Source organism: Cyanistes caeruleus, chromosome 3 (genome assembly GCF_971803275.1).
Source record: "Cyanistes caeruleus chromosome 3, bCyaCae1.hap1.1, whole genome shotgun sequence".
In the NCBI taxonomy this organism is placed as follows: Eukaryota; Metazoa; Chordata; class Aves; order Passeriformes; family Paridae; genus Cyanistes; species Cyanistes caeruleus.
In genome coordinates this window covers 104082487-104095101 of record NC_141703.1, presented here as the reverse complement: position 1 = coordinate 104095101, position 12615 = coordinate 104082487, and the positions used below count along the sequence as shown (strand labels likewise).

Genomic DNA, 12615 nt, shown 5'->3' with positions numbered 1-12615 from the left:
TTACCATCTCCTCAGACAGTGCCTTGATGTATTTTTTACCCATCTTTTTCTTCATGGTAAGTGAAATGGCTCTCATCTTCTTACTCAGACTTCCTCCATTGTTTGCTGCTTTGATTTGCATTGCTTCCCCAATGTCACTTATAGTCTCCAGCTCAGATGTCTGTTTTGAAATCAAAAAGTAAGCAATAACTCACCACGAAAATAAAATGCAGTATACTGGATCAGGAATTACCAGGAAATATTTAGGACACTAACAGAGTTAGCATGACAAAATTCAGTCATGGCCTTTTTCCTTGGAAACTGTGTACCTAAACAGGTTTGCAGCACAATGCTCTATGCATGAATGACAGAAAGAAAATATATTTTATGGTAGGTAATGTTGTTTCCCATTATTTATTGACCCTAATATCAATCAGAATTGAGGGAATTTTTGCAGAGGTCTTGAAAACCAAAGTGAGACATCTGTGAATTACTTGCACAGTGCTGGTTAATTTGAGCATGCATCAATATGAAGTGCACTTTTAAATTTTTTAATTTTTCTTTTATTGTTTCTATTTTCACATCAAAGTGCCAAAGTTTAGGTGTGATTCTCTTGTTTGTTTTGTCAAGGCCTCAATCACTAAGACTGATGCAGGTATTCAAGCAAAGTTCTCACCACTGTAAAATTTACACCATAGCTTCCCAATGGTTTTGCATAACTGTCATGGGAAAAAGAACTGCAGAAATTTAAGGTTTGTGTTCTACAGACCTCAGCTGAATCATCTGTCTTTGATATTGAGTGATGCCTGAAACGGTCAAAGCTTCCAAAACTGCTTGTGCGCTGTAAAAGAAGAGAAGACAAACCTTGACTCACTGGTGTTGTTTTGCTTTGTTCTGTTACAAAGACTTAAATAAAACTGTCAATCCACCTGTTGGTGTTAAAAATCCCTCCCATATCAGTGGACCATGAACTGCTACATCCAGCTAGAAACAAAATACGAGGTGACTGTAGGGGAAAAAAATTGTGACTGTACAAGCAGAAGTAGAAAAATAAGGAAGAGAAACAATACTGCTTCAAATACTAATTAGGTAATGGATATGATTATGAGTTCTTCTACATCTGTTTCACATTACTTATTTATGTAAATAACCATGCAGTTTTTGCTGGTAAAAAACACTTGTTTATGAGTTTCAAAGTAAAAAAAAAAGGTGTTTTCATAAATATGATACAAGCAATAGATTTGGTTTTGGTGGTATAAATTGTGCCAATTTATATAATGCATTTTTGCAGCTGGGGATTCAATTTAAGGTTCTTTCCCATCAGGAATGAGTAAGGACTGCTGAGGATTATGAATACATCTTGTCCAAAATGCACACATGAGGGAGTCACGGAATCATCAGATAAGCCTTATGTTTTTCTTCCAAATTAAAAATTCTGTTTTTTAAACATAAATGGGTACAATTTTCTGCCATGCCACAGCTTCATTTGGCTTAACAAAGCTGCATTACCTGAGCTGTGCATTAAGAGACAGTGAATGGATTGCTCTGACTTCCTTCTAGTCTTTACTCTTTCTGCATGTGGATAAATGACATGGAAAGGTGGGAAGTGGCACAGCAGATTTTGAGGAGTGGGGTCCTACAGAAATACCTGTCAGACATGCCCAGGCAGAGCTGCCTGAAACTGCACTGCCCATGTTGGCAAAATGCATAAAATTGGCATTAATGACAAGTCAGGAGTCCCTTTAAGTGTGGACCTAGAAACAGAATTTGGACATCTGTCCGCTCTACAATGTGTTTAAGAGCTTGTTTTTACATCTTCACCAATACTCACAGCTAAATCTAGAATGAATTGGGGTTTTTTGAGTATTTCCTTCTTCCATACTAAATGAAAGTTTTTAATGAATTATGAGTTCTTGAGGAGGGTTCACTATTATATATGAGGCAATATAATCTCAGACTATTTTCGAGTATTCAAAATCCCCTCTGGTGATAAAAAAACACTGAACTAAAATAGCAAATCACAAAATAAATACATTCTGTCTGATTTAATAAGTGATTTCAGGCTATCTGGGCTACAGCTTTTCCTGTACTTATTCATCCTTTTGCCTTGCCCATGTGATTTCAGCCAAACTAGTTCCTTGTTCCATTGCTTTCTTCCCCCACCCCCAGCCACATGAGTCATATTTTCATCTCCCCCAGGTTTCTAAGGCACCCACTGTGCACTCTTCACCTGGCATCTCCAGCTCCCTGCTTCTGCTGTCAATCCAGGAACTTCACAAGCCTCAAAAGGCTTGTGAGCTCCCAACTTTCCTATTACAGAGTTCCAATCTTCTGCACCAGACAAGAATTGTCACGAGGCAGCCTCAGAAGCAACAGAGGTAGAATCTCCTTTGGGCAACACAAGTGGAGGAGCAAAGGACTGGTTTGGGAGCTTTGCCTGCCTTCACACTGCAGGCATACTTGATGCTGGCATGGACCTGCATCCAGAGAAGTTAAGGAGAAATCCCTCCTTGATGCATTTCCCTGCTTTCCCAAACTTATTCATTAACCAGTTCTGCCACCTCCCCCAAAAAATGAATGTGGACATAGCGGTGGGAGCTTGAGCAGAGTCAGATGGAACAGAAAAGTCTACCCATATTTTGGGTCCATATTCTAAGCAGTGTAGCTTAAAAGAATAATAACATCCTCTTTTTTTCCCCCCCCCCTATATTTCTGGGCACATCTAAACTGGAAAATATTTCCAGCCAAAGGTTATTTGAAGAAACTGACCCATGTTTGTGAATATTTTTGGACAGCTATAATGACATTTACTATTCACTGAGAAAAAAAAAAAAAAAGAAGAAAAGACAAAAATCATACAGATCCTCTTAATTGATTGTAAAATCTCTTTTGTCTAAACATTGTGGTTTATTTGTTTGTTTTTATATTGTGAACTTGAAAATGACAATTTGAATTGTACATTTAATTTTATCTAAAATTCCCATAAAGAGCTTTGCTATGAGGTAGATGAAGAACATCCTGTGACAAGGGGTTAGCTCAACAGTATGATATAAAAACACAGCCCAGAGGATTATGGTTCTATTAGACAGGATTAACACCTTTCACTAGCTTGTCAAGCCAGCCAAATGTGCCCTGCAGCACAGAGCGGGAGGGAGAAGGGAGCCTGGGATTCACAGCAATTCCGGGAAGGGAAAGTATAAAATTGTCTCAGCAATCTCTAAACATACACTGACCTTTCTGTTGCATTCCCACACTTCAATATGTCTAGTAGGAATAAGTGTATATTAAAGTGCAGATGTGCTGGAAATAGTTTAAAAGGAACAAGAGGGAAAACATTGTTTAGTGTTGGTCTTACCTATAAACAGCTTGAGCACAGGGAAATCAGTTATTCTTTTTTTGACCCTCCAAACAACCTTATATTCAGCATGTGCAGGAGCCTTGGGCTATTTGGTAGTGTACTTCAATGTTGCTTCATCCTCATTAAATATTAATAAGGGCTACAGGATGATTTCCACTGTTCTAGATAATGGTCTTGCTGCACTGGAGAGCAGTGAATAGGGCTGCTTCAGCACTTCTCTATACTAACTTTTTCCATTAAGTAATCAATAGGCACCACCTTTTAAAAATGTATCCAACCCCATTATACTGATAATGAAAAGCAGATTTAGGAGCTCCTGGCTGCAAAGGGAATGGGACTATTACTTTCAGTAGTGTCAGTCACTGCATTAGTGTCAGGGAACACCTACTTTGTGAAGATATGGACAGGCCTTATTTCCAGGTGAAGGGAAGCTTTTAAAGTAAATGCAAAGCTACTAAGAGAAAATACACTATTGACTTTTGATACCAGGATTCAGCATCCTATAAAGTTAAGTGGTTTTTCTGGCTCAATTCATGCAAGAGCTACCCAGGGATATGTTAAGCAAATACAAATTTGCTCACTAAAATCTAATGGAGGCATGGGCAGAGGGAGAAACAACTGTGTTTTCCCGCACAAGTACTGATCAAATAATTTCTATAAATCAACACATTAAATTTCATCTCTTCCCATTCAGTATTCCAAACTAACATAATAGAAAACATCAAAGATACTTTTAAGTATTTTAAAACCTTCTTCCATCTTCTCCTATATCATTTATTCCCTGAAATCCAGGAACTTTAAATAATCCTTTTAAAGGCATAAGTGCTATGTAATTGTTGTTTATTTTAGTTTGGACAGTCTGCAGTTGATTGTCTGTTTTGTCTGTAAATAGCCTATCATTTTTCCTAGAAAATAATATGGTATGGTATGCAAATAGTAAGACAACAACAAGTTCTGCAATCCATCTCTTTCTGTTTTAAAACATCCTTCCCTTGTAGGGCATATCATAGGAGAAGTTCTTGTCTGTGACAAACTAGTCAGAGATTCCCTGTGTCTAAAAACAACCTTTGAGCCCAAACTGACTGCAGTTATCCTGATAAATAATCATTATGGGAGATATTTATCCCATATTTTTCTTCGGACAATTCACACTGCTCAGCAATCTGGTTGCCTGCTGTCAGAAATTCCGGCCCATTATATTTTGCTTCAAGTCCTATTCAAAATATCTTTTAAGTCCCTCATGTCAATGGCTTTGTTCTGACCCTCTCACACAAGTAAATCTCTTCAAATTACTCCATGCATTTTAATTTTTAGTTTCCATTCATCCTCAGACTACACAAACCATGTAAGCTGTATAGGGGCAAACGTGGACACTAGAAGTGATAAAAAGGGAGCTCAGCATGTTGCTCAATTTCCTTGCCTGCCACAGACACTTGTCTTCTTCCCTCTTTTTTTGAAAGCAGACACAGCAGCCCTCAAGAGAACAGCCTGTTCTTGCTGCTCTGATTGATGGAGATAAGTGGAGATCAGGATTTGATTCATTTGTTCTATTCTCTGATGGTTCTAGTCCCTTCAGAAGGAGGAGACCACTCTGAGAATAAAACTTACCAAGTAGGGATGAATATTTCCACTCTGCTAGCTTATCTTCTTGCATAGATAATCAAAAGAATTGTCTCCTACTTTTCCAGATGGCAAGATAGCAATTTATAGCTTTTTGGATGTTCTGTGGAACAAAACCCCATAAACTAAACACCACCAAAAAAAGTCACTTTTGTATAAAGAATGAGAATTTGCGTAAAAGATTAAGCAACAACAAAAGAGAAAATATCATGACCTCTCCACCACAGGGAATTTTTCCCTATTTACACATTAGTTACACATGCAGAACTTCTGACCACTAACCAACACATTAATATAACTTTATAGCCCACATGAAACATGGCCTAAACCTTGCACTTCACCAGTCAAAAGCAATAAAAAAGATACAGCTTGTTCCTGCTAACTCAAATAGAGCAATCTACTGAAATGGCATTTTTAACTGGCTTAAAAATGACTCTATAAAAGACTGGTTGTTATCATGGCCTGGTGCTCAGTAGCTGCATGGAGGTGGGGAAGAGAGGGGAGCAAAGTGGACTTTGAACAGAACTGCCACCATGAAGCCTCAGACCAAAGACCCTAATTTTAACAGTGGAAAAGGACTGGAAAAGCAAAGCTGAATTAAGAAATTGAGGTAATCATACCTAACACGCCTACAGGTGAACAAACTGTACTCTCCAAAGTAAACACTGAGCAGCTGTTTTATCAGTGCTTCTAACTGGTACCAGCCTCTCAAGCCTGCATCCCTGCTGACACGAGGCAGGTAGTTCCCAATATCCCAGTTAGAGTCACCTCTGGAAGCCCAGTCTCCAGTGCCTCCCAGGGACACCTTGCCCTGGACAGGCTCTGTGGCAGCTGAGAGCAAGGGCAGAGCTGCTGTTCCTGAAGTTAAACCAGGGTGGGATTGTTTGCAAGGTCTGTTAAGTATTCCTCTGGAAGGGGCAGCCATGTAGGACATCTGAGCAAAGAGGCAGTTTAGTCTGGCAAAAAATGTGTTGTGTTGATTAAACAACTTTGTGAGGGACTAAATAAGGAAGCAATTTAGGAAATGCAAGTCTTAACACTTGGGAAGTCTTGTGCAAGTGAGAATTGCAAAATGTGCAAGGGGGGAAGGGATCTGACTCCACTTTCTTTCAATGCACGTGGACTCTGAATTTTGAGCACCATCATTCCTGCCCAGCTGCTGCAGATTACTCTCACTTCCCGGTGAGAAAAGTCATTCCAAGTGCTCTTCTGGCAGTCTGTCCAATTCTGGGAGTGTGCACACAGGTATTTGCTATAATTATGTAATTAAGACTTTATTATTTATATGACATTTAATTAAAAGTGACTTTCAGTGGCACACAAAACCATGAGAAGAAAATGACTTTAAAAGAAGGTTAAGGATGTGTGACAAACTCAGAGGAGCTTTGAAAATGACATTTAAAGATTTGGCGTGATGTGCACTTCCACCTCCCTGCTATCCTTTTTTTACCCTTCATTTACACATGGGCAGAAACACTGAGGGATGAGCCTTGAAATCCACTCTCCACAAAACCGGCCCTGCAGCAGAGGGGAGCTCTGCCTGAGTAAAGGCTGGTTAAACACTATGTAAGCATTGCAGGCTTTGATCTTTAATCCCTTAAATACCAACATCTTTCCTCTCCTGAAACTTCCTCCTCTTCAAACCAGCTGAGTTCACAGATGAATTCTCACATTTTAAAACCAAATCACCTAGCAGCTTCAATTAAAGTCCTTTCCCTGCTTACTTATACAGCATGATTTTAATAATGCTGTGTGTTATCTAGGTCCTGACCTTGCAGGGTTTTGCTGGATTTCCTGTGTGAGAGAAATTACTCACTAGCATGTTTGCTTGAAGTGAAGACAAAAATACATATGCACAAAGAAGAGATGAGAAGAATCCAGCCCCAAAGGTTCAGTTTTACAGGGACCCCTTTGCCTGGCCAGCACACCCACAAGTGGAGCAACCAGTGTGCTGTGGTAGAGGAGGTGGGAATGTGGCTGTTCTGTGGAAGGCATTCCTTCAAAGGACCTTCCAGATAAAAACAAGATTAAAAAAAATAACCTCTAAGTCAGGTCAAGTCTGACTGTCCCAAAAGCTTGTTTGCTCTTTTTCTGAAGAGTAAGCAAACTTCAGAAAGCCCTTACATGAGTTTTACTGCCCTACTGCAGTCTTACCCTTGACAACAGGTAATGACCAACAATAAGCTAATTCTAAGAAACTTGGTGGAGGGGGGAAAAGAGAGAGTTAGTTTTTATTACTTTTAAATGAGTGTTTGATACATCATCTTGGTTCCCCTGATTAATGTTCGCAGCAAACTCAGCCATTGGAGTTGTAATGTTTCTGCAAGCTTCCCTACAGCAAAGCCTAGCCATTAATTCAGTGGCATATGTCAGCTCAGCAGAGCAAGGTCACTCTTCTCTTTCAAGGGGAACCTTTTTAGAAATAATAAAACTGACAGAAAGTTCTTTTTTGCATGCTTTATGTCACCTGAGGTTGAGTGCTGCAGTTAATATCACAGAGCTTATAAACATTCCCTTCTTCAGCAGTCTCCAAACCCACCGGGCTCTTAGAACCTCAACCTTTTTTTTTTTTTTTAAAGCAATATAGTGACAGCTTTATGTGGGGCAGATATACAGTATGTAATCCTAAATGAGTAAAAAGTAAGTAAAAAATGAACAAATCTTTTCTTGGGCATTTTAGAGGAGAAATTTTGGAAGCCACTAAGGATTGCTGATATTGCAGGATGCTTAGAGAAAAAGATGTGGGATTAGGGACTTTATCTCCATGGATGCTTGCATCTTTGGATAAAGGGAGGAAACTTTAAAATGCACAGGTCCAACTTGTTTCCATTTCACTGCTAACTGATACTGTATAGGTTTGTGATGTAAGAAGAACACGAATTTAATTGATCTATTTATGGAATGATTCTGAATTTGTAAGTAAAGATGTCCTAGTCATCTGTTATGATAATAAATTGCAACTGGAACTTATTTATCAGGGTACAAATATTATGGAACATGATAAACAAAATAACTAGCTGAAGAATAAGATCCAAACAATAGGCCATTTTTCCCCCTCATTATCTCCCTTCAGACATCCTGACTACACTTGATTAATGAATCCATAGTGAGATTAGCTGAAATTGCCTTAATGGAGATCCACTACAGTAGAGAAGCAAAATTCAGTGCAGTGTCTATCATCAGTCACCGTGAATTTGAGTGCTTCATCAGATCTACATGTCCATTTATTTAAATTATTTTTATATTGGAAAACAAAGCAAAAAACAAAAAAAATAAATAAAATACTACACTCATTAGAGTGGATTAACTTTTGACTCCTTTTAAATGTAGACTAGAGTCACCATTTTTTTCTCTTTCTTGTGTCCTCCCTTGTTAAATGGCTGTGTTCCAACACTGGCTTTTTGTCATCCACAGGCCAAAGTTATCCTTATTTTCCAGTTGAAGAAAGCACAAGTGACACTTCACTGCAGCTTCTTAGGCTTCAAAATCTGGACATGCTTGCACAATTTATTCCTGGGAATCCTAAATGTGCTCCTTGCAATTTTGAACTCCTAAGTTCAGCCAGCTTTTGGTTTTGTATGGAAGTTGAAAGAAGGTTGCCAGCTCAAGGTTTCCATATGATTTGGGAGTGTGTAAGAATCTTTCTTAGTGCACAAGTTATAATGTATTAAATTCCACGCTTGCTTTTTAGCGTAAGCTCTATAATTGCAATCCTAGGGGAAAAAAAATAAATCTAGGAATCTGAAGACATGATCCTGAATCTGTTCAGGCCAGTCCAAAAAAGGAATTAATACAATCAACAGCTCACCAGGGTACCAGTAAGGGCACATCAATTGCCCTCTCTCCATTTGTTTCTCTCTGTGGCATGGGTTGCTGTGACCACAGCTCAGTGGAAAACTACAGCTTAATTTCATGAAAAACAAGTGTACCAGGTGCCTGAAGTGTGTTTTCATTCTGACACATGAGAAAAGTGAGACTGAGCAGTTCCCCCCTCCCCTGCTCCCACAGCCTCCACGAGAACCACAGGTAGTGGAGAGACAGAGTGAGGTGCTGCTACTGAGGCAGTGGCAGCTGCGAGGGCTTTGAGGAGTTCTTTGAACCCCAGATTTAAGGACATACCCCAAATCCTACTGAAATCAGCCCTACCACTGCAAAGGGAACTGTGCCAACTACACAATTTTAAGCTGTCACGAAGGGATATGCAGATGTTGCCTCTTCCTCTTTCTTTAGATACTGGCTAAAATCACAAACACAAAGACCTTTTCAAACATTTTACCACAATTACCAAGATATATTAGTCAAGCAAATATAAACTCCATTACAGAGACAGGAAGAAAATAATGTAAATATGCCAGTAGGCAACAGCCCTGCCATGTGCTAGAGCTGAACGCCTGCTCTACCACCATTTCATATATCCTTTCCACAGGTTCTGAGCTGCTTATCCCTTTCCAGCTCTTTGAAGTGGTTTTTGAACCTTACATCTGCTCTTAAAGGAGGAGACAGAGAGACAGAAGTGAGACAGTTGAGGAGCGGTAGAGCCGAGCATCCGCTCTGCGCAGGCGGAGGTGGCAGAGAAGCCGCGAGAGCTCGCTCAGCTGTCTCGGCCTCTGTTGTCTCCTTGTCACACATCTGCTTTCAGCCCTGCTGTCACTAAGTGAAGCTGATTTCTCTATCTCATGGCTGCAGCCTGTCAGTGACACATCTCCATCTCTGTCTCAAACACAAAGGTACAGGGAAGACATGAAACTGCACCATGTCTTCTGGTTGAGCAGAACTCCTCTAGTGTTTGTCTTCTCCCTGAAGAAGCCACGAGGAACACTGCAGAAAAACCTGAAGACAAGTACTCAAGTACTTGTCTCTCAACATACCTGGAAGAACAGCAAATCTAACACACCTTCTGATGAGGTCAGCTTGGACAAGTAGAGGAATTCTCACTTCTTACAGTTCTCAAGGGAATGACCACTCAGCACCTCATGGAAATCAAGTTCATCAGTGCTAGGTTACATGGTTGTTCTTGTGAAGATGAGAAGATGATACATAGAAGGGTAGGAAAAGGACTAAAACTCCACCCAGAAGGTATAATGGTGCAAAACAGCAGGTCACTAGAGCTTCTTGCCAGAGAAAACTTGTCAGCTTCAGTGCTGGGTGATGAGATAGAAGACCCTTTGGTCTTGACCTTTAGCTTTCCAGAAAGGGGCCAGATGTTATGACTGGCAATTAAACAGCCCGATGACTCTGTTCATGTGAAGTCATTATCTGGATTTCTGTGTATCCATGGAACTAACCAAAGAGAGTACAGGGAGGAAAAGTGGCAGAAAGGTATACATTGTGCATACTCAAAGAGGCAGCTTCCCCGAAGAAGTCTCCAAACCTTTCCCCAGGCTGGAATTTCAGTCTCAAGTTTAAGAAGAGAAGTACTAAGAATATTCTCTTGGGTACACTGACAGTAGAACACAATTTTTAAAAAAGCTACAAGGGTAAGAGTAAGCATGAATACAGAAGAGATTTCACTTAGGAAAAAGATAAGTAGTCATTCATCTTCCTGTGGAATAACAGCACGCATACAACACACCTCTGATTCTTGAAACAAAGCTTTCTATTAGGATGGTTTAAAGGATATATGATATGCTAAATATTCAGAGCATATATAAACTGTAGCCTGGTGCCAAGCAGCAAATGCTGAGCAAAACCACTGACACCACCAATTTGTGGAAAAGAGAACAACTGCTTCTAACAACTGCAGTAACTCTGCTGTCTTTGTTGCAGCCTTTCAAAAGAGAAAGCTTGAGGGATATTGTGATTACAGAGACCCAGAAGATTTTTTCCCCCTTCTCAGGTATGGGGAACTTCCCAGCAAGTTCTGCCCACACAGCAAGGGATTGATTCTTCTGGCTGAAGTGTTTGTAGCCACACAGAAAGTGCTTATACAGCTGCCCAGTGATGGCTTTATAACAGCTTTTGTCTGAATTTATGCCATGACACAGATTACTAGACGAATATTGAAGTACAGGAAACTGTAGGCCACATCCTCTGACAGTCCTGCCCATACATTGTTACTGTTTTTTTCCCAGCAATGACAGATATCCTGACCAAAATTTACTGTGGGGTATTTTGGTTTTCCTAGAAACACAGTAAGTAAGTCAACTGCTCTTAAACAACTCTTAAAGAATTAGGAGGCAACCAATGCTGATTTATGTCACCTTGGTAGTTGTGCTATGTTATTTATCAGAGAGCACAGTTATAAATGCTGCAGCTGATAGTCTGGTTTCTAAAAATTCCTGGATAAGGTGGTTCAGGCAGACTTCTTGAAATGCTCCTACTTGCTTAGGAAAACAAACAAAACCCTGGATTTGTTACTGTAAGCAAAATGAATATTAATGTGTAAATATTCCCTTCAGAAGACTGCTCTCATTTGTTTTAAAATATTCTGCTCTTAAGGACTTAAGCCTGGCTAGTGAAGGAAACCAAGACAGGAAAAAAACAAGAAATTAAATTAGTGTTGTGCAAAGTTGACAAAAATGTAAAAGATGCTTTAATCAAGGGAACACACAAAATACATCAGTACTGGAACAGGCCACAGATATAATTTTCCTTTGTAACAAAAGCCAGCCAAGAATTGTCATAATCCTCAATGAGGCTATGTCTTGATGTGAGCATCAAAATGGGGAGTCTGGTCATCCTAATCAGCCTCCTGCCAAGGGCCAGGTGAGAGATGGCTATTCTTTCACCACAAACACTCTGGACCTTTGCTTCCCACTGAGAAAACAAAATTCCTCAAATTTCAATAGCTTTCTAGGAGAGACGTATTAACATATATGTTAAGACACAACTTTCTGAAGCTGCTCTTGAAAATAAAGAATAATTAGCTGATGACCAAGAAGCATGTTGATAATATAAATAAAGAAAAAATAGCAGAAGTAAGAGGAGAAGTAATGTGACTGTAGAACCGCTCACTCACACAAAGAAAATAACCCAAGGTTCACTCTAACCTTGTTCCAGTATTTTATGAAGCCTGGGGGAGACAGAAAACACCTTCTGAAGTGTCACCTGCAATCCCACCTTTCCTCATCTACACACACATGGTTTTTATAAGTATCATTATTTCTTTCTCTGAACCCCCCCCACTAAAGGCCCACAGGTATTTACACCATAAACCGAGGTCTTAAAAATACTTCCCAGATGTTGTCATCTGTTCCTGCTTGTTTACCAGAGTTCAAATGGATTTTGACAAACAGTCTTTCTTCAAGAGGCAATGCAGTAAAGCCCTTTAATGACAGAACTATGTGTCATCTTTGCCTATAAGCATAAATTTGCACAGCGGGCAGTACGGTGAAAACAGCTTATCATCAACTCATCACCTCTCATCATTGTTAGAATGAAATGCAAATGGAAACGAACATCACTTCAGTCATGGTTGTGAAAATTAGCATCTGTGACATTAGCAGTGGCTCATTTATTATGCACTTGAAATTTCAGGGGGAAAGAAAAGAATATAAAACTTCATAACTCTACCAGTCTTTACCTTTGAAATAAAATTAAAACCTTCAGCTTTCCCCACTCAAGGATAAATCCTAGTTAATATTCATTAACACTGAGCAATCTCTTCACTGCAGATCTTGTCCTACAGAAGATCTAATTATGTCTCAAATTATTTTTGG

General features: G+C 39.6%; 1 protein-coding gene across 6 annotated transcripts in view; it reads right to left on the bottom strand.

Moving 5' to 3' along the window:
* The window catches only part of SAMSN1 (SAM domain, SH3 domain and nuclear localization signals 1), a 119690-nt gene that overhangs the window by 17133 nt on the left and 89942 nt on the right, over nucleotides 1-12615 (bottom strand). For all 6 annotated transcript variants that reach the window (XM_086883496.1, XM_086883498.1, XM_086883499.1 and 3 more), the window contains 2 exons: nucleotides 749-820; nucleotides 5-160 (listed from right to left, as the gene is read on the bottom strand). In XM_086883496.1, the coding sequence (XP_086739622.1) occupies nucleotides 5-160; nucleotides 749-820 (228 nt within the window). The remainder of the gene's footprint in view (nucleotides 1-4; nucleotides 161-748; nucleotides 821-12615) is intronic.